General features: G+C 47.1%; 1 protein-coding gene across 1 annotated transcript in view; it reads right to left on the bottom strand.

Moving 5' to 3' along the window:
• Positions 1-23303, bottom strand: part of EGLN1 (egl-9 family hypoxia inducible factor 1) — a 296297-nt gene that overhangs the window by 67586 nt on the left and 205408 nt on the right. Inside the window, exon 4 of the mRNA XM_086927112.1 lies at positions 15784-15854. Coding sequence (XP_086783238.1) covers positions 15784-15854 — 71 coding nt within the window. The remainder of the gene's footprint in view (positions 1-15783; positions 15855-23303) is intronic.

Here is a 23303-nt window from a genome sequence, read left to right as displayed (position 1 = left end):
GGAATGAAACAATCAGCAATATGCAGCTAAGTAAACTATTTACTATACTGAGTTTATGGATAAAGAATCAGTACCAGGTAAGGTTCAGGTAAGTGACAAAACTGCATCACTTGCAGCACTGGGGCAGCCAGGTACTGAGGTAAATTTTGGTATCTAGTGAAGTAGTGTGGCTCACTGGTTAGAGGCGGCAGACCCGAGAGCAGAGGACGGCCCGGGACCAGGGTTCGATTTCCGGCGCGGCAGGTTTCTGGACCAGGGTCAACGGACTCGATAATTCTCTCGCCTCGGTGCCCACTCTGATCAGCGATCACACTCGGCAACTCTGGGCATTAGCTTGCCTCATCTTCACTAACGGCCCCACCAGACCGCCGGGGATGCCTGGTCTCACCCTGGAGATACCCATTAAGGGACCATCTCTCAGGGAAGCCAGGAAGGGTTTCGCAGCGGTCGAAGCGCCTTGGGACCCTACGGGTAAGTAGTGCGCTATATAAATGCCTATACATTTACATTTACAATGTTATCCAATGGAGAAAGGGGGGCAAGCAAAGTGGTACTACTTAAGGCAAGCAGCATGGTTTGGTAACCCAGTCTCCGGGGGTCACGGTAAGCACAGGGGGGCCACAAGGCAGTACCAGGCCTGCACCTCCAGCAGCACATGGAAAGGGGGGGGGGGGGGGGGGGGGTTGCAGAGTGCCAATACAGCGTCGGGCACCCAATGCAAACCAATAGAGAATCTTGAATTTAAAAAAAGGCTACAGGCTCAGGCCAATCGAAGGAGACTTTCAGCTGCACAGGTAAATTGGAATGAGCTTGAGCGTCAGGCCACCGTCCGTTGATCTCCCCAAGGCCCAGGGGCTCCAGATGCAGGGATGTCCCTTGGTGTTGGAAAACAGCCTACTGGTGCAGGTCGCAGTTGGGTGGGGGGTCGTCGTGCGGATGCTTCAGGCATCAATGTGAAGTCTGGTAGGGGTCAGCTCATGGTGAATTCTTGCTCAGACGCGCTGGGGAACCTTTGCTTGACTAGTAGGCCACTGGAACTCAGGCCATGGGGGTTGGGTGCAGAGGTAGTTGGTTTGCGGTTCGGCAGGCAGAGCTTTGGTCTTTAAAGCTTTAAAGTTTGTTTTCTTTTGGGCAGGTCCGGTGTCCACAGGAGTCTTTACAGAAGACAGGCAGTCCTCCCAGGGTTTTGGATGTCTCTGGTCTGCAGGACAAGTCGTAGGAGCTGCAAAGTTCGCAGGCTTGCAGGGCTAGGACCATGTCAGTGGCTGGAGCTTGTAGAGATCGGCTCTTCTTTGTACTCTTCTTCGTAGGTCGTCGGTAATCTGAGGATTAAGGTTCAGGGATTACTTTAAATGAAAATTTGAGGGTTTCTTACAGGGGTTAGAAGGTAGTAGCCAATGGGCTACTTACCTTTAGGATGACTACACCGTTTGTATGTCCACTTCCTCAGGAGAGAGGACATATCCCAAACCTCTTTAGTCCTCCAAAACAATATGCAGGATTCTGAAAAGAGGGGGGGTTTGTGTCACCTCAGCTCAGGGCACCTTAGTGGTGGCCTTGGCTGAGAGAGGACACACCTCTCTTGCTTACTAATTTTCCAGCCGACAAAAATTGGGCTTGGTCGGGGGCAATTTGCACTAGCTGGAGAGGCACTGGTCAGCATATCAAAAGACGGGAAGTCTTTAAGGCTCATCACTTTTCTATGCTGTTCCTGCTTGAAGGTAGGTGTGAAGCAACTCCACCCAGAGCAGGCTTTGTTTCGGACCCACAAGAGCAAAAGGCTTCCACCTCAGTGGGTCAGAAACATGTCTAAAGGTAGCAGGCTGGTGGGGACCATTCAGGCACACACTAGCGAGTTGGCAGGATTTCAGGGGGCACCTCTGAGGTGCCCTCAGGGTGCATTTCCTAATAAATCCAACACTGACATCAGTGGGGGTTATTTAAGCTGAGTGTTTTTAAACCTCTTTTTTAAAACTACTTGCTGGGAATTTACAGGGGAAGGGGGCGGAATCTCTTGGCACTAGAAAGCTAAAACTCACTGTGGTAGTTTCTACTGTTGTAACACGGCTAATGCCATAAACATGGGTAACCAAAATGGATTAATTTTTTTTTTTTTATTTCGTGTTGGCTGCTCCTACATCCGCACGTACTCAGCCTCAGAGAACTTGCTCCTCACAAGGCTGGTAACAGAACCGGATTACGTGGTGCCTGCGCTTCCGCCTGGCCATTAGGACATTTGCCTGTCCCGGAAGTTTGCAGGGTGCCTTCCGCCTGTGATGGTGCACCGGGAGAATTTAACCACTGCTGCACATCGGCCACGCGTAGCAGGCGCCCCAAAGGCAAGCCTGTCTGCACCCGTCCACGCCTGGCCCGTGCCTAGGGCCAGGGATGCAGTCGGTGTAAGGCCTCACCCTGAGTCTGCCTCTACATTTACGTACACTGGAGAACAATTACGAGCTCTCAATAAATATGGTAAGTGCAATGCACTTATTGATATTAATACAAACTCTTGTTTGACTCTTTAACTGTGAAACCTGTGGGCGATCTTTTAACATCCCAAAATATCCCCAGTCATCAGCTAATTCAAAAAAGTTATCCACTGGGAAAAATTACACTACGTCCTTACTAGGGTGTCTTATCAATGCACGGTCACTGTGCAAACACGTGTCAATTTGCTCTACTTAACGAAGCACATGGTATTAACATAGCATTTATTACAGAGACCTGGGGAGATGCCTCAGCTGATCCTGATTTAGCGTTAGCGGTTCCTTTAGGGTATACATTATATAGGCAAGACCGAGTGGGTAAAAGAGGAGGAGGAACGGCCGTCCTGTTTGCTTGCACCTGGAAACGGATCTTTACTTCCCAGCATAATGGTCCCCATTTGGAGTCCCTACTTTTTAAACTGATGATTGGTAATCATTATACCTTCAATGGCCTGCTACCGGAACCAGGCACTCAGGCCAGTTTTTTTAAGGAAATTGGTACCTCTCTGGATGTCATGTCTCAATCACCGTATTTCACGCTTCAGGGTGATATTACTGTCCACCTGGAGGACCCTTTGGATAGCGACGCTGTACATTTTATAGACATGGCTAATAGAATGGGCCTTACTCAGCGGGTATCTGGCGATACACACTGAGCAGGTCATTTGTTGGATGGAATATTTTCTAATAATGGCCATCTAAAGTGTTTCCCACCAATGCCAATTGTTTGGTCAGACCATAAAGTTGTTATATTTTCATTTCCAATTCAAAATCCCCATACAAAGAATTCAATAAACAGACAGCGGAAAATAGTCCGACCCGGGAATAAACTAGATGTGGGTGTGCTTGAAACTGCCTTAACACAAAACATCCCACCACCATTAGAAGACACAAATCAATCCGTGGCTGCATTTGAAGAATGGTTGAGGAAATCTATTGACCAAAGTCTACCAGCTAAATGCATCTCTAGCCACAGACCCAGACCTACCGAACCATGGTATACCGAACAACTTAGGACAAAAAAACAAAAATGCCACAGTTTGGAAAGGAGGTGGAGATTATCTCCTGACTCGGAAAACAAAACTAATTATAAATCAGCCTTACTGGAGTATAAAACCCTCATCAGTAAAGAAAAAACTAGTTATTTTACTACAGCGATACTGACAGCAAAAAAATCATCTAAAGAGCTTTTTTAACAGTAAAAAGATAGCTAAATGCACTGAGGCTATTGATTCACCTAAAACCCAGGCTTTTTGTGATAGAGTGGCCACATATTTCCAAGAGAAAGTTAAGGAGGTCTACGACTGTTTCGCTGACCCTACGGTTCATGGAATAAATGCCTTGTCAGCGGGCTCAGCAAAACCTGAGATTGCCTGCATTGCACCAGGCATCCGTGCTGAGTGTAGTAACAGTAGCAATACTCCTGAATTATCCACCTTCCTGCCGCGGACAATGGAAGCGCCAATACACCTGCCAAAATCGATCAAATCGGGTTCTCCATTGGACCTTTGCCCTCCAAACATCTTTCATCTCTTACCTGAGATATTTGCATCTCACTTGATGCCAATTTTTAATAAAACAAATGTATCTGGTATTTTCCCTACCAGTTAGAAACTGGCTTCCGTGCTCCCCGTTGTAAAAAAAAACCTAGTTGACACGGATCTCAAGAACTATCGTCCGATTTCTAGACTTCCGCTACCTGCTAATATCGCGGAGATAGCCATGAACAATATTCTATCAGAATACATTGAAAAGAACGATTTCTTTGATGACACTCAATTCGGGTTTCGCAAACATCACAGTACCGAATTGGCACTAATCACAGCCTCCGAAATGATTAGGCAAAGTGTTGACTCGGGGGGCAGTGCAGCACTTGTGCTGCTTGACCTCTCAGCTGAGAGTAACTGCGGTACGCTATCGGGCGCCACGTTTTGCAGGCATCGTCCTGTATATAATATTGATTTCATCCTCGAAATGCCATACTAAGACGTGGGTGCATTGTGTGCTATCAGGCGCCACTCCCATGTTTTCAGGCATCGTCCTGTATATAATATTGAAAACGCCATTACATGTGTGCACCATATCCTTGAGTTTCTGACCACTACAGTGTATCCGGCTGGGCTACCTGTAAGTCATTTTTTCTTCACCATGCATGGGTGAGAACAAGTTATCACTCAGATGTCCCTCAATGCCCTTTCCTGATGAGACCCGTATCCCTGAGGGTCGAAACGCCGTCGACGTCACAAGGAATTGAACCAACAATTAGTGCCTAGGATTGTGCATAGACACTAAAATAAATATTTATTTATCAATGCTTTGGTCATTTTCCTTCTTGTTAGTCATCCCATGAGAAACCACTGTGCTTGTATTTATTTTTTGCTGTTTGTATTGTTATTTTTGGTTTCACACGTACACTTAGGACACTGTGCACCCCCTTGTTTTTGTCTTCACATGACTATGTGACAAACTGAATATGATTGCATAATCATGCAACCAATGTTTTAAAGTATAAAAACATTGAGATCTATCTAATTTATGTGTGCAATTCTTTTTGACATCCCTGCCAACCCTCTGTGTTCTTAGAAATTGCTATTAAGCTATATATTGAATATATAAATTATATAGTATTAAACCACAGGAACCGTTGTTCTATGATATAAAAAAAGCTTGACGGCATTTGACACAGTGACCCATCAGAAACTCTTGGAAGTTCTGAGGGGGATTGGTGTCAAAGGGAAGGCTCTTACCCTATTTGAATCATTCCTGTCTGGTAGAGAACAGTTTGTGGCTTTAGATAACTTTAGGTCACCAAATTTTACACTACCCTGTGGGGTGCCGCAGGGATCATCCCCGAGCCCTACTCTTTTTAATGTTTATGTTGCACCATTGGCGAAACTGACTAGATCCCTGGGGTTCTCTGCTGTCTCCTATGCGGATGATGCGCCGATCATCGTCTCAGTGTCAGGATCCCCTACTGACACTGTGAAGCGGTTCCACTCCTGCCTCCGTCAGGTGGGGGAATGGATGGCTACCAATTGCTTAAAACTGAATTCCAGTAAGACGAAGGTTTTACTTTTTGGGGCTCACACCAACTTTTGGTCAACAGATCTGTCCCCTGGAATTGGGACCACTACCTACACCAGTGACCAAGGTCAAGAATCTAGAAGTCACTTTTGACTCTAAACTTTCATTTGAATACCACGTCAATCAGGTTACCTCCCTCTCTTTTTATACATTCAAAATCCTTCGAAAAATCCTCCCAATCATCCCAGCTGAGCTTCGTAAGCTAGTGGTCTCAGCACTTGTTCTCTCGAGAGCAGATTACTGCAATGGACTCTTTATTAACCTTCGCATAAAATGCTTAGCTAAACTACAGGTCGTCCAGAATGCCGCAGCCAGGCTCTTGCTGAATATCCCAAGATATAAATCAGCTTCTTCGGCACTGAAGGATCTACATTGGCTGCCAATAAAAAAAGTATAGAGTTCAAGGCTCTATGTATTGTTTTCAATACCACTCAGGACATAGGACCAGGTTTTCTAAAACAGAATCTGCTATTCTACATTCCAGCACATAACCTTCGTTCATCCTCTTCCAACGACCTTGTTGTTCCCAGGTGAAAAAATGCTCCTGGGGAGGGAGAGGTTTTTTGTTGGGTGCTACTAGGCTGTGGAACTCTCTCCCAACAAACCTGAAACATGAGAATAATCTGTCAGCTTTCAGGAAGGCGCTAAAGACTTGGCTGTTGAGTCGTTTAGGCCTTGTCGTACCTCAGCCTCAATGAGTAAGTGCCTGGACACCCTCGGTGAATGTTTTGCGCTCTATAAATCCCCATTTTATTTCAGATATTTGATACCAGCCATAATGGAATTCGGTGAAGCCATCATGGAGCTGTGGAACACAGATATAGGATCCCAGTATGGCTTCACTGTTCACATAATATCTTAGAATGAACTTAGACACTATAGGGGCATATCTGCTCACGCAGTTATGCTCCCACATGAGGTATAGTGCACCTTGCCTTAGGGTAGTAAGGCCTGCTGTAGGGGTGACTTGCCTGTGCCTCTGGCAGTGCTAGTAGGCCTGGAACACAGAAGTGTGCCAGGTCGACTCTTCACTTTTATACACACTAAAACATGAAGGCTGTTGTGGCAGTATGCCTGTGTTTTGTGAGGGGTTTCTTAGGGTGGCATAATACATGCGGCAGTACCTAGAGACCCTCTCTGGTCACAAGGCCCTTGATACCACTGATACCTTTAACAAGGAACTTATATGTGAGCCAGAGGTGTGCCAATTGTAGAAACAAAGGTACAGTTTTTGGGAAAAACACAGGCATTTGAAACCTGGTTATCAGAAACCCAGTGCACACTCCGTCAAAGAAGCAACAGTGTCAGGCAAAAAGTGGGGGGTAACCATGCCAAAAGGGTACTTTCCTAAACTGGATTTTTTTTTTCTTAAACCATTTTTATTTTATCAACAAAACCATAGGGCATACAGTGATATTACAATTTATAGGCAGTGATCAGCATTAGGGACATGTAAATTGAAAATGTAGCTGATAAGTATACATACAACCATGATAGCGAAATCACCCAAAACAATGTCAAGGCTCCATCTGTTCCTGCCACCCTCACTCTGAATCATCCTCACTGTCCAGCACCGGTGGTTCGCACAAATTGCCCCTGTATTCGTTCCATGCGCCCCATATTTGGACCCACTTCCGAATCAGGTACACAGCCCTCTCCGCCATCATTGCAAAGTCTAAATCGCTGCACCAATCTTTGATCGCAGGCACCGTTGGGGATCCCCAGAGTTTGGCAAGGTTTCTTTTAGCATACATTATGCCCAGTGTCATCCAATCCTGTGTGGAGTGTGTTAAATCATTTGGTTCCCAGATGTTCAATAAACAGCACCTAGGATACGGGGTCACCGATACCTTTACCACCTGTGACATAGTCCTCATGACCTTGGCCCAATACTGGGCCACTAGGGGGCAATCCCAGTTAGTGTGAAAGAATGCCCCCTCCTCCCAACATCCCCTTAAACAATATTTGTGTGTGGCTCTTCCAATCGCGTGTAAAGTAACCCTAGTGTAGTAGACACGATTCAATATCTTCAGTTGCACGAGCCTAAGTCTGGAGGGTATAGTCACTTCTCGGGGAGAGGAAAGCACGGTCTGCCAATCTGCCTAGTCTAACTCTCCCACCTCTCTGGCCCACGAGTCTTTTAATTTTAAGGTAGGGTCGGGTAAATTATTAATTATCTTGCGGTATACAAAGGAGGTTGTTTTTTGGTAATGTATTCCGTGAGAAGCCTATCTTCAAGTGGAGTGGACTCGGGCAAATCATCACCAGGGCGGATAAGTGACCCCAAGGCGTGACGTATTTGTGGGTATCGAAATCGCTCCGTGGGAGCCAAGTCATATTGGGCCCGAAGTTGCTCAAATGTTAGAATGTTGCCCTGTTTCCATAGATCCCCAACAGTGGAGATCCCAATCAGGTCCCATGCCCCAAAGCCTTTAGAAGTGCGCAGGTTGCCCAGCCGACGAGACGACCTAAGTGGCATAATTTGAGTAATTATGTCCATACATTTAAGACGGGCCTGAGGCACCTCTTCTATCAGAGTGCGCCAAGCACATTCGTCACCCCTAAATGATATCTATCCGCCTGAAATGCCGGTTCTCCCCGAGGGGCGTGCAGCCACTGATTGATAATCTTTAGTTGGGCCGCCCAATATTATAACTGGATATCAGGGAGGGCAATCCCTCCATCAAACCAGCTCCTGACCAATTTTTGTCGAGAAATATGTGCCGGTTTGTTGCCCCAGAGGAGGCCAGAGATTAGTGCTTCCATTGACTTAAAATATTTCGGGGCGACCAGATAAGGGGTATTCGAGGACGTACATCAGGGGAGGCAGTGTTATCATTTTGTACAAAGCCGCTTTACCCAGAAGGGTCAAGGGCAGGGAGTGCCAATGTTTAACGTCTGCCCAAAAGCGATCAAGCAGGGGTTCTAGATTATGACAAAAGAAGGCTTTTTGATCAGGCGTTATCCAGATCCCTAAATACTTAAAGGGTTCGTCAGTAATTTTCAAGGGACAGTCCGTCGGAAGCCGAGGCGGAGGGCCCTTAAGGATAAACAGGACCGACTTTGACCAGTTGATATTGTATCCTGAAACCCGCCTGAAAATTTCAAAAATGTTAAAGATCACAATAATGGAGCGCCTAGGGAGAGTCAAATACAGAAGGATATCATCTGCATACAATGATATACGGTCTGCCCATGTTGCTGTCCAACTGAGGCCCCATGGGGTCCCATCGGATCCACGCAGCCAACGGCTCCGAAATCAGCGCAAAGAGCAAGGGCGATAACGGGCACCCCTGGCGTGTGCCACGACTCAATGAAAAATTCCTAGAAATATGCCCGTTGGCTACCATGTGCGCCAGTGGCTTAGCATAGAGTAGCTCCACCCACGCACAAAACCTAGGCCCAAAGCCGAGGTGCCGGAGGACCACGAAGCGATATGGCCATTCCACCATATCAAACGCCATCCGAGAGTCCAAGGACAAACTAACTGAGGGTTCCGGGAGACTTGGTATTTGCGCGAACACTGCATGTATCCGACGTAAATTAAGAGAGGTACTTCTGTTGGGCATGAACCCAGATTGATCCGGGTGTATTAGCGTCTCAAGATGAGGAGTACGCCGATTTGCAATAATTTTGGCCAGAATCTTTGCCTCTGCGTTGAGCAGGGATATCGGATGATAGGACGTACATTTGTCTGGTGGTTTACCCGGTTTCGGTATTGTAATTATAGTAGCTATTCTTTGATCAAGTGGCAGCTCTCCCCTGCTCAGACTGTCCTGGAACATCGCTTGGAGATATGGAACAGTGAGATAAGAGACACGTTTATAGAATTCAATAGGGATCCCATTGGGCACCATGGCCTTACCCGATTGAAGTGAGTGGACTGCCGCCAGTACTTCGTCCTTTGTAAAATCGGATTCCAGAAGCAGTGCTTCCTCATCCGATAAGGTGGTCATTTTTATGTCTTTAATGTAAGTCTGGGCCCCCTCCGTTATGTGTGAGGTAGATGTGTAGACCTTTACGTAGTAATCAGCTAAAGTGTCTGTAATCTCTGACTGAGACGTGACTATTCCGTCTGACGAGGTACGAAGTTGCGCAATCGTCCGTTGTGTCCTTTCTTTCTTATCTAGCCATGCCAGCAGTCTACCAGTCTTATCACCCTGTTCGTAAATAGTGTACCTGGTGGTTTGAAGTCGAAACTTGACTTGCGTCTTTTGTAGTTCAGTTAGCTTCCATTGTTTGAGGTGTAAATTATGTGCTGTCTCTACAGTAGCGGTACAAAAGGGGGTGGTGATAGACAGAGCATCTGAATCAATCAAACACTCACACCCAGTCAAAAGATCTGGGTTTAATCCATCATCCAAAAGCGGTACAAAAGGGGGTGGTGATAGACAGAGCATCTGAATCAATCAAACACTCACACCCAGTCAAAAAGTGGGCTAAAGAACGGTGATGGATTAAACCCAGATCTTTTGACTGGGTGTGAGTGTTTGATTGGTTCAGATGCTCCGTCCATTACCACCCCCTTTTGTACCGTCTCTACAGTAGGGTCAGTCTCATGCAGCTTCTGAAGCTCCATTAGATGCGCCTCAAGAGCCTCTAGGTCACCCTTCAGCGCCCGCCTGTACCCTGTAATGGAAGACATTGCTTGCCCTCGCAGTACCGTCTTGAAGGCCTCCCACAGTACGCTGGGGGACTGCACTGAACCCGAATTATCCTGAAAGTACTGCTTTGTGACTGTAACAATATCCTTTCTAATCGCAGGGATCTGTAAATAAGCCGGTGAAATGGGAAAAATTTGCTTACGCACTTTTATGTGAGAGGTATAGGTTAAACTAACCGGCGAGTGATCGGAGATACCCCTTGGCCGTATCTCTGTCAGTCAAATAGGGGAGACTGTCCTCGGAGACAAAGAAATGGTCAATGCGTTAAAGACTACCATGTGCCCCCGACTGAAAAGAATAACCACGTTCCGCGGCATGTTTGTATCTCCATCCATCAATAAGCCCCAGTGCATCCAGGAACCCATTCATACGAGTGTTACCCGCCCCTACCATCCTGCTTGGGTGGCGGTCCAGTTCTCCATTCACTACTGCATTGTAGTCCCCCCCCCACAATAAGTTCACCTTCTGGTAAATCTAATAAAAATGCGCTAAGTCGGAAAGGTCACAGAGTGGATGGCAGGGGGAGCGTAAAACAGACAATATTAAACCGTTTTCCCTCCCAATGACACGTGACAGCAGCAAATCTCCCAAGGGTCTCTGCCAAACCTGATGCACAATTAAGGGGAATCGTTTCCGCACTAAGATACCGACCCCTCTGGAGCCCGTGGAAAATTCTGAATGCGCTACCATTTTGTATCCCCATCGGTCTAGTGCTTTACAAGTTGGCCCCACCAGGTGTGTTTCTTGAAGTAATGCTACAGCCGGTGCAGAGCGTCTTATATATTGCAATACCAATCCCCGTTTAATCTTATCTCCCAGCCCATCTACATTCCAAGTAATTACGGTCATAGGGGACACCGGGATCATGGAGGGGGCGCTAACAGAATCATCAGTGCACATCAATTTCGGGTGTTCCACCACCATTACCGCAGTTTTCTAATCCATTCTCATCATCACACATCTCGTCAATCTTAGCCAGCAATCGCAGCCCCAAATTGAAACTTGAAACAAAACTCAAAAAACCCTTACATTCCCGCCCCACAATACTCAAACCTACTAAACCCCCTACCCACAACCCCCGAGGAACCCCCCCCTCCCACTCACCCTCCTCCCTCTACCCTGCCTGTGAATGCGTTAAAATGGCCGAGTGCCTTTACCCCTCCCAACCATGCTTAATCGCAAAGGGGAACAGAGTCCCCCCATCCATTGGCATTCTAAATTGTCAACAATAAATCACAGCCGAAAAACAGAGACGCCCTTACTAAGTATCATAACATGTCGAGGCACTCAAATCAACCACATTACATCCCGTTAATACTATAAAGCTAACCCCCGCCTAGGAATCCTGTATAAGCAAATTCCCTCACTTTCCCCCCTCCCATTCTACTTGCGTAAGGCCAAACTGGCATGTCCTGCAATCAATTGGGGAGCCATTTCACTCTTGTTCGTCTAGGCCACTTGGTTCTGTTGTAGCTCCCTCCGCCGTCATGTCGGGGTCACAACAGTTCCGCAGTCCCCCTCGTCGCGACGATTACTCCTCCGGCCTTCAACAGTAGTCCAGCCCTCCAGCCATTCCCAGGCCGCTTCCGGTGAATCGAAGAACCAGGGCTTGCCATCCCATTCCACTCTCAACTTGGCCGGGAAGAGCATCGCGTACTTCATATCTCTACTGCGCAGCTCCCGCTTGACTGCTTGGAAACTCCTCCTCTGCGCCTGGACTCTGGCCGTAAAGTCAGAGAAAAAGGACACTTCATAGTTATCAATTTTAAGTGGCGGGCCGGATCTGGAACATTGCAGAATACTGTCCCTATCTCTGAAATTAAAGACCCTGGCGATGATCGGTCGTGGTGGGGCCCCAGTCTTGGGCCAGCCGCCTGGCACCCTGTGTGCCCGCTATATGGAAAAGTAACTAGATAGCGCCTTGGGCTTTAGGTGTTTAGTGACTAGGTCCTCCACATAGAGATCAGCCGCGGGCTCCTCTGTTTTTTCCAGAACGCCCTAGATCCTGATGGTGTTTTGGCGGGCCCTCCCTTCATAATCGTCCAGCTGTTGCACCTTTCTGACCTGCCGCTTCTCCATTTGAAGTTAAAGTTCCGATGTGTCATCTCGAAGTGCCGTCGTCGCTATCTTGAGCTCCTGTACTTTCTCGTTCATCTGTTTGAAGTCCGCTCGGAGCAGGGACACTTCTACTGTGACTGAATCCACGGAGGTGCGCATTCCACCGATAGCCACCAAGATGCCGCGAAGCGTCGGGTCCTGTTCGGGTCTCCTACGGCGATCCCTTGTCCGACCTTGGGGAGTCGCCTTTATCTCCACCCTTGGTCCGCGCAAATTTGGACAGCTGCCACTGGGCATTGCCTCTGGAGCCCCTTCCCCCTGTCGCCATTCTCTAGGCCGTCGGGAGCCAACGCACTGTCCTTTAAAGTATAGACGCAATCTATCAAGCACTGCTCTCCAATACCTCGCAGCAGTAGAGGGGATCTTCACGAGGAGAGGGGTACCATCAGGTCAGCACAGATTCTCGCCGGGCCTCCTATCAAGTCCCACAAATAATTTAACGCTGGCGGCAGATCACCGTGTAGTCCACCAAGTCCGGCATCTCCGTCAATGCCCCCAAGCCGAGGAGCAGCGCTAAGGTCTTGAGCGGACAGGGGAGGGGCAAGGCAGCACGCCCCACATTTAACTGCTGCACATTGGGGGGGAGAAAGCAATCGGGGGGGGCCCTTCCATAGGCCCGGGGGCCCTTCAGAATGACGCAAAGCCCCACAGGCGTCGGCCCAGTCACACTCCTCGGCAGCCAGGCAATAGAAACAGGGGGGGCCAAGCCCAGCCCCCACAGCACCACTCAACAAGGTTCCCCAGATCACTCAGTGGGCCCGGCTCCAGAGCGCACTGCTACAAAATTAGGGAAACGTTCAGGGGGGCCCAGGCCACACCACCGGAGCCTTCTCTCATCCCCGGGCAGCAAGGTTAACCGGCTGCTTCGTCCAATAGCCACGGGAGGTCTCCTCTCACCGTTCTCATCCCAGTGGGGGGATGCGATGTAGCCGCAGCTCTCCCACCTCACTCTCACTACACTCAGGGGGCGGGGGGCCGCCCAATCTCCAGCAGGCCCAGAAGCCATGCCTGGATTTTGAGGGTGCCCCGCCTCAGGGCACCGCGCCCAGCCTCACGTTGAGGGGGGGGGGCCGCCTCTGCCGGTTGCGGCACTTCCTTCGCTGCGCCGCCGGTGTCACCCTCGCATATGCGCCGCCGAACCACAGCACGACGGCGGGTTCTCTCACTCCCACAGCCTGCACCTCAGGCCAGCGCCGCCATCTTCGGATCGTGTCCTCGGGAGCCGCCGCCACACAGCTCCGCCGCCACAGAAGCAGGATCAGCCGCTGTTGGATCGCGACCTGGCAGGGGGTATTTGGGCAGTTTCCCTCTTAATACTGCGTCTTTTTATCTGAATTTGTGGGCTGTGGCATGGCTTTATTGCCTTGGGTAGGGGAGAGCTCGGTTAGGCAGCAGCCATTACTCTCGGCTGCTAGCCACGACCCCCTAAACTGGATTTTTAAGGAAAAGGCACTTTTTTTTTTTTTCTGTTTCTTGAAGAGTTTGGTTATTTGATCTAAAGCTGAAAACTGAATGCATTTTTAAAAAAGCTGAACTTATATGTTTATGTAATTTTTACTCATTAAATTACTACTGGCCATATGCCCGTTTTACTCTAACCCATTCCAAAGATGTGGATCATAAACAAGAAAGAAGTCCAAATTTAAAGCTGAAAATTATACCAGTTTAATTAATGCCCACCATTTGAAATTCTAATGTTTACTATTTACATATCAAATTACTTCCCTCCCGCTGCTCCATATTACTTTGCTAACCTGTTCTGAAAATGAGGAAGGCAAACATGCCACTACATAGACTCAGCATTACAATGCATTGTTAAAAACGTGATGTAATTGTAAGTATGTAAATGACATGCAATAACAAATGCATTGTAAATGTAAGTCTGTGTAAATTAATAAATGTAAAGATAATACATCATAATATAAAATGCTGTGTGTTTTTGTAAAATGTTCATTTCAGTCTAGATTATCAATTCTGAGATTATTGCATTAGTTATAATTAACTAATGAATTCATAAATTAATTTCAAACAAGGCGGTTGCATAACAAATGTTTATATCAAACAGCATCCGTAAATGGGTTAGAGTGTGCTTGCACCTGATAAAAAACCCACAAGCTTTAAGCAACAGGATTAAAAATCTAAAAGAAAAAGATTTATAAAATCCACAAAAAAAAATGAAGTGCAAAAGGGAAGCCTCGGCGCATGGATAATAACCAATGAATTCCGAGTTCTATTGGCTCTTTGGAAAATAAAGTATGCAGTAAATTGAGCCCACCCTTAAGAGACAAAGGTGTCTTCTTTCCCAGAGTTGACTAATAGCAGGTAAGTATAACCTCAGGCTGAATGAGTTCTGCAACAAAATGTACGTACAATCTGTAGGTCTATGAAGCTCAGAAGCCTTGTGCGGGTCGATACAATTTTTAAGAAAATTCTACCTAATCCTGTTTTTAGCTAAGTATGATGTACCAGGCTTAGAGAAGGGCCATCAAGTGAACATATTTCGCTCGGCAAAATTCTCAGTACACCACTGGTAACCAACCGATTCCTTACTCCACTGATACATCAAGTCTGAGCCTTAGGTTTCATGTTTTATTGGACACTTTTAGGAACGGACAGTGTTCCAATTAGACAGAAGGCAGATAAGCCAATAGGACATTCAGTATTAACCACTTGTATACTAACCATCCCCCCTGTTTATCCATCCCTCTTGTAATCTTGAATACAGTTAGGTTGAATTAAACAAATTGGCAGGGATACTCGTTGGATCTATGCAAAATATCTATTCATCCTTTCTGATGGTCAGACTTTAGTGATCTGTAAATCAGAAATTGTACTTCTGTTCTGCTTTAACACCGATTTTGAAAAACCACAATAAAGAGCAACATTAAGAAAAATAATATTTATAGCCTTTCTTTTAATATGCATGATTAAAGGGGACACTAAAAAGCTAAAACCAAAGGATATGTCCAGTAAACTAAGACCACGGGTACTGTGTGTAGGGCTTGACCAAAGAACAAATTCAGTGCTTACAGCATGTCACTGGCTCAAGACTGTGCTGGTTAGAAATGGCGTGGAGCACAAAACTTGACAATTTGCTTGGCTTTAGGCCAAAAGTCTGTTAGGCATAACCACAGGTCAGGACCAGTGATCTCAGGGAATGGAAAGCACAGTATGCATGCTTCATATTGCCAAAACCTAACCCCACTGGCCTCATAGGGACGGGTCTCTGCATTTAGGGGCCGGAAAAGGGACTTGCGTGAAATGGTGAAATCCATGCCCAGCATTATGTGTGGGCACAGCAAAGCAAAAATTGGAGCCGAGTGGGCTCTGATGTGGTGCCCTCAACCGCCTCTGTGATGTCATAATGATGCACTACAATAATTTCTGCACAATATATTGGCTTATACAAAGTTTGATATTGATTCATTTACCTGTGGTTAGATATTTTTCTTTAGCTCGTGCTCTTTCATCTGCATCAAAATACCACACTGTTATTGCGTACCTAAATAAAAATACAAATAATTTTACTGCAATGCTGCTGTTTGTGCCAAACACAATTCCTTTAATATACTGTTGAGTTCAACTACCCATTCGAACAACAAAATCTATTTTCATTGAATTTCTTGGAGTCTTATTTGAACAATCATCTTAGAAGTAACATACACGATCATGAAGCACAGTGCACAATGTACTGCACATTAATCCTAGGAATCCCAGCAATGTCACCTGTACCTGTAGAACTGAGTACATCAAAAACGACTGATCACAAAACAATTTCAATGGTTCAGAAACTGGTCTTACTGCAAATACATTTGGAAACAAGCAGTTTGCACGAGGAATTTAAATTTTGGTGTTATTAAAAATGGGACTGAGGTCTGGAAGGAAACGTTTTATGCATACATACATTTTCAAAGAAACATGACACACGAGGTGGAAAAAGTGGGGAAACCGCAGAATCCAAACTCACAAGAAAGGTAAAACGTGAGAACACACCAACATGCAACTATCCATTAGAAACTGGGCTACCAGAACCCATCAGGTGGCAGGATCTCTTATAATAGTTAATATTCACAAAATATCCAGACATTTTTAAGGAACACTTGGAACAGATTTTCCAGTTCCCATTTACATGCAAAACTATGTTTCCTCAAAGTAGCCAGACCTCATCACCCGGGCTGTGCAGCTGTAAGGCTTTTTGGTTTCCGCCCTTTCCCCTTTTCGTCCAGCCCATCCGGACTGGATCGTCTACTTTTCGGCTGTCGCGTAGCAATTTCTTATCTTTAGGGGGTCATCTGTTTCTAATTAGTTAATTGCTCGTTTTGCAGTTTTTAGCACCCGAGAATATTTCGTGAATCTTCAAATTTGAAAATGATTATTTTGCTATTTTGTGATGAACTCACAGACGGTAAGTGGCACTCACTGAAGTGTGGACGTGGTTTCCGGGTCCGACAGAATTTGAGAAAAGTCAGTGTGTGGACAAGGCTAAACACAGGTCTCCACATGATAGGTTAAACTGCGCCCCCGAATAGCCCTGATCTGTCACAGTGACATCTTTATGTACCCTGTCTGTACCGCCAATCGCAGGAGCCATTATGACTCTCTTGGGGTATGGCTTCCTGGCATTCCTCACAGGAGCAGAAAAAAAACACTAACCGTGCAGAAGATGTATGTGAAGTAATAAAGCAGGCAACTATCCAATTACTAATTTTTATGTCTTTTGTGGTTATTATTTTTTTTAAGTTTTTATATCTGAAGAAGAATCCGGTGTGACTGAAATCTAATTGACCATTCTATCTCCTTATAATTTTGACTAAATCAAAATTATTAGTAAATTTCATGTTCTTATGTATATATATTTTGGGGATCAATGATGGGATAGACAACTCGCAGAATGAGATGAACGAATACGTAAAACACCAAAATACGAGCGCATCAGTCATCTCTTACTTTATGTTCGTCTCATGTGCGAATCAATTCAGATTAAAATAAAACCCGTTTAACGTAGTCATTGTATTTCAAATAAATCGTTTATCTCAGACACAAATTTAACATGTTTTCTGTGCTTTGAGAACATTAGCTAGGCAGTAAGAATCAGTGACCGCGAATTTATCACTGGTGCATGCTGCTCGATAAATAGATGATTCTTGTGATGTTGATATTTTTTTTTCGAGGTAGCCATCCTTACCAAACCACGCATAGTTTGGTAATGAAGCTAAAGAGTTAAATCCCGCTATCAGAAGACGGAAGATAAATACACGGACAGTGCTTGTAGCTGCATGATCTGTCTGCCTGCTCTCAGTGTCCTGTTAAGCAGTTCAGATCTCCCTAAACAGTTACATATAGATGAAACACTAACCCTTCTCCCACTCAGGTGCCCATCCAGTGAAAGCTGGCACAGCAGTTCTTACCCAATGGAACCCCAACATACATATGGTATTCGGTTACCCATTTTTAAAGGTCATTGCCGGGGGCGCGAAACTACGTAGAACTATTGTTTCCTTTTCTGTTTTCATGACGTAGCCTGTCAATTAAAAGGGTGTTTTATTTCCTTGCACATTTATGAAGAGTAAGGGGCTTTGCCAACTGAATTATCACCTCTGAAACTTGAAGATCACAAGTCTGAATCCTGGCACGGCAGCGACAGCATTCCATCCTTCGCATATGGTGAAATGAGGAGAATGCTTTAAAATAGCCTCTCTTTTTACAATAGCGAACTCATAAAGGTATTCAAGTAAAAATGCACATTAATAAAACATGTATAGGGGCATAGCCATAAATACTGTTGGACTGAATAGAAAACGTGTCATGCGGGTAAGTCATATCTTTTTTTCTGCTAATGCGGTAAACGGCCTAAGAAATGCGTTACTTACCTGTAACTGCAGTTATCCAGTATTAGTGTCTTTCATAGATTCACATGCCTGAATCATTCCCAGTCGTCGAGACGGGAGCCTCCGGTACATAAAAAAGTAATGTCCTAAGACATACATAAAGAGATTAGGTCTAAGGGACTCACCTTAGTGACCTATCTAGGTCCTTATGCAGGAAGGACCAAATAGAGTAGGCTCCAGGGTCCCACCTTGGTAGCCTATCTGTGTCCTTTTGTAAAAAAGGACCAAAGTAAAAGGAACAACCAATCAGCTACTACCTCCCTCTAGAACCTTCCTGTGAGGAGCCTCAGTCTCTCAGATTTTCGTACGCACCAAGTTGGTTAGGTGTAAACCTGTTAGAGAGAGGTGAGTCCTACCAGGGGAGGCGGGAGGGTGCATGTGAATCTATGAAAGACACTAATACTGGATAACTGCAGTTACAGGTAAGTAACGCATTTCTTATCCAGTATTTGGGTGTCTTTCATAGATTCACATGCCTGAATCAGAGTAGCAAGCAATACAATATGCACATCCTGTGTTGGTGCAGCATACATAAGTTTGCATATAAGGAACATTTGTGACTGTAAACCAACATTAACAGTTGCATGCAGTATCTAGTAAGAAAGAAATGTGCATACCAGTCAAGGACGGTGGGAAGTAGGAGGGCTCACCTCACTGGAATAGATGGCGAAGCACAGCTCTGCCCACTGCTGCGTCTTTCGTCAGCTCAGCGTCCAAGCAGTAGTGCCTGGTGAAGGTGTGCGGGGACTTCCAGGTCGCCGCTCTACAGATGTCCAGGAGTGGCACTCCAGCAAACAGTGCTGCAGACGTAGACATGGCTCTGGTGGAATGGGCTTTGGCCCGTGAGACCAGAGGTCGCCCCGCCTTCTCATGGCAGAGAGTTATAGCTGAAGAGATCCAGCTTGATATACTTTGTTTTGTTAAGGGCATGCCCTTCCTAGGTCTGCTGAATGCGACAAAGAGTTGGGATGATTTCCTGAATTGTCTTGTTCTGTCAAGATAGAATTTGAGGCATCTCTGAAGGTCTAAAGAGTGCAGTGATCTCTCCGCCGGAGTAGATGGGTTCGGAAAGAACGATTTAAGAACCACGGGCTCATTTAAGTGGAAGTCCGATGGGACTTTGGGTATGAATCGTGGGTTAGTACGCAGGATGACTCTGTCCTCTTTGAATTGTAAGAAAGGGTCCTGGATGGAGAGGGCTTGCAATTCACCTACCCTTCTGGCCGAGGTTAGTGCCAGTAGGAGGGCTGTCTTCCACGACAGGAATTTGATATCCGATTTGTGGATAGGCTCGAAGGGATGCTTCATCAACTGGTGAAGAACTACGTTGAATTGCCATGTCGGAGGGACAGGTTTTGGTCTAGGGAAGGACCTAAAAAGGCCCATTAGGAATTGTTTGATGAGCCTGTCCGCCCACAGGGAAGGGCCCCTAGAAGTTCGAGTGAACCTAGAAATTGCTGCCAGGTGGACCTTGATGGACGCATGGGCAAGTCCTGAGTGCGCCAGGTGTAGGAGGTATGGCAGGAGTTGCTGGGGGGCGACATGGAAAGGGTGCAGACCTTCCTTCGCACACCAGACGCAGAAGCGTTTCCATTTGAGAGTATAGGTCTTTTTAGTGCTGTCAGCTCTAGCGTTGGCCAGGACATCTCTGCACTCCTGCGGAATGTTCAAGTGGCTGAACTCACGGTATTCAGGAGCCAGGCTGACAATTTCAGAGGGCCCAGGTTCGGGTGGAGAACCTGTCCTTGAGACATCGTGAGCAGGGTCGGGTGACTGTAGGCGAAGAGGCGGATGGATAGATAGACGATGAAGTTCTGTGTACCAGTGCTGCCTCAGCCAGGATGGGGCGATGAGGATCAGGGTGCAGGGCTCCGATTTCATCTTCCTGATTACTCTGGGTATCAGTGGGAATGGCGGAAAGGCGTAAGCAAACACGTTCTGCCAAGCTATGGAAAATGCATTCCCTAGTGTTCCTGGTTGGGGAAGCCTGCTTGCGAAGCTTGGGCATTTGGCGTTTTCCCTAGTGGCAAAGAGATCTATCTGTGGTGTCCCCCACTTCGCGAAGATGTAGTCCATTGCTCCCGCATCCAACTCCCATTCGTGGGATAGAGACTGTTCTCTGCTCAGGGCGTCCGCTAGGACGTTGTCTTTGCCCGGAACGTATTCGGCTTTGAGTGTTATGCCATGTTAGAGAAGCCAGTTCCAAACTCTCTGAGATTCTCGAGAGAGAGAGAGAGAGCGCGTCCCTCCCTGTTTGTTCAGGTAGTGCATTGTCGTGGTGTTGTCCGTCCTGACTAGCACTGGGGAGTTTCGGATGCGCGGGAGGAACGATTGGAGCGCCAGGAAAACTGCCCTTAGCTCCAGAATGTTGAGGTGGAGTTTGGATTCCTGTGGCGTCCATTTTCCGTTGGTCTGTAGATCTTGCAGGACTGCACCCCAGCCTTCCAAGGATGCGTCTGTGGTGATTATAGGAGGTTGCGCCGGAAGCAGGAACGGCAGTCCTTGCGACAGGTGTTTGGTTGACCTCCACCATTGTAGATTGTTGATCATAGGTTGGGTGACTCGTATGCGGTCCTCGAAGGATCCCGCAGCTTGTGTCCACTGTTTTGTCAGTTCTTCCTGAAGGGGACGCATTTTTAGGCGGCAGTGCGGGATGAGCAGAATGCATGACGACATCATGCCGAGGAGCGATTTGAAGATACGGACGGTCAGAGTCTTTTTGGATGCCACTGACTTGGCCAAGGAGATAAGTTTCGATTTTCTCTCCTGTGATGGGAAGGCTTTTGTGCATTCCGTGTCCAGGGTCGCTCCAAGGAAAGTGATGACTTTGGTTGGTATAAGAGATGACTTTTCTTTGTTGAGGGTCAAGCCTAGTCGGCGGAAAAGATGCAGACAGGCGCTGGAAGATGCGGCTGCGGCTTCTTTCGACGGAGCCTTTACCAGCCAGTCGTCCAGGTATGGGAAGACCTGGTGTCCCTGCTGGCGAAGAAAGGCTGCGACAGGAGAAAGGCATTTCGTAAAGATCCGTGGGGCAGATTTGAGGCCGAAGGGGAGGACACGGAATTGGTAGTGTACACCTGCGACTGCAAATCTGAGGTACTTTCTGTGTCCTTTGAGGATAGGGATGTGGTAATAGGCGTCCTGTAGGTCTAGTGAAGTCATGTAGTTGCCTTTTTCCAGAAGTCCCAGGATCTCTTGTAGCGTGACCATACGGAACGACTGTTTCTTTAAGAACACATTGAGAGCTCTCAAGTCGAGGATTGGTCGCCATTTCTTTCCCTTTTTGTGAATTAGGAAGAAGTGGGAATAGAATCCCTCCCCCTTTTGGGCGTGTGGAACTTTTTCTATTGCGCCCTTCTGAAGCATGGAAGCTAGTTCTTGGAGGAGCAGCCGTAGGTGTCTGTGAGGACGCTTGACAGGTGGTGTCTGTGGGGGATTTGAGAGGAATTCCAGCGAGTGGCCGAATTGAAGAAGTTGTAGAACCCACCGGTCCGTTATTTGCCGCCAATTTTGTAGGGAAAAAGAAAGTTTTCCTCCAAGTCGTAAAGAATGTGATGGTGGAGGGGCTGGCCAATTGATAGAGTCATTGGCGATTGCCTGCGGGTCTCTTCTGTCCTTTTCCTCTGTAGGACGATTTGTTGAAGGAGGACGAACGTCCCGACTGATTTTGGCGCTGTTGAAACTGCGTCTTGCCCTGTGAGTATGAGTAGGAGGACTTGTTTTGGTAAGAACCCCTATAGGAGGATTGTCCTCTTCCTCTGTTGGTACGAAAGGACTGATTGCGAGATTGTAGAGTACCTAGGGCTCTGGCTGTGTCGGTGTCCTTCTTGATTGCGGTGAGGGCTTCGTCAATCTTCTCGCCGAAAAGATGATCGCCGTCATAAGGCATATCAAGTATTTTGGTTTGGATCTCCTGTCTGAAAGAGGTGGCCTTAAGCCAGCCTTGGCGTCTTAGGACAGCGGCGTCTGCCAACTGTCTGAAGCCAGTCATGGCCACGTCAATGGCACAGTCGATCAGTTCCGAAGCCGAAGTTTGGCCTTCGAGGAGGAGCGAGTGTGCCTCCGCTTTCAGATCTTCTGGAAGGTCAGCAAGGTAGGGCGCGATGTCCGCCCAGAGTTGACGGTTGTAACGTCCGAGAAGGGCAATGGAGTTGGCGATCTTCACCGTCGTCGCAGACGTAGTGGAAAAACGCTTTCCGACGGCATCCAGCTTCCTGCCTTCTTTATCGGGTGGTGTTGATAAAGGGGATGCAGGGTTGCGCGAATTCTTCTGCGCCGCCTGGGTGACCACAGAGTCCGCCTTGGGGTGACCCGTGAGGCATGCTGGAGCCGACGACGTAGCTTTATATTTTTTGTCCAGTCTGGGTACTACTACCTGCAGGGAAGCTGGAGACTGCATGAGTTGTTTGCCCTGTTTTAGTAGGTAATCCATGATCGGGATCGATCTTGTTGTTTTCTTTGTTGGTTCCTTAAAATCATAGAGGAAACAGTCAGTTTCCTGTGTTTCCATGGACATATGGAACCTTTTGGCTGCCCTTTCCATGAGGTTATGAAAACCTCCAATGTCTGCGGGCGGAGACTCCGAGGATTGTGGCTCCGGAGAGGCTGGAGAGTGAGTGACGTAGTCTTGGTCAGCGTCCACGTCTGTATCATCGTCTCGGACTTCCCCTTCTTCATGTTCCCTTCCCTCATCATCGGACGAGATGGGGTCTTGTGCTGGGTCCTGTGTCCTAGGAAGAACCAGTGGAGGGGGCTTATGCCGTGGCACAGGCGCAGGAACGGACACAGCTGGCTGCGGGGTTGGCGGAACAACAGGAGTGGCCTTTTGTGGAAACCGCTCTTTGTAGTCCTGAATGAGGAAACGCAAGTCTGAAACTAAGGAGGCTGGCAAGCACACCATTGGAGTCACTTGAGTGTGAACCTGGGTATTTACAACTGGGTTCACAGGTTCTTCAACCTCCTGCTCTTCGACAGTACTCTGGCACTTGACAATCAGGTCTGAAGGGCTAGTGGCCTGGGTAAACATTTCCTCCTCCATGTCTTGGTCCTGTAAGAAGCAGGAT

Source organism: Lissotriton vulgaris, chromosome 6, assembly GCF_964263255.1.
Source record: "Lissotriton vulgaris chromosome 6, aLisVul1.2, whole genome shotgun sequence".
Taxonomy (NCBI): domain Eukaryota; kingdom Metazoa; phylum Chordata; class Amphibia; order Caudata; family Salamandridae; genus Lissotriton; species Lissotriton vulgaris.
This window is presented reverse-complemented; position numbering and strand designations above follow the sequence as displayed.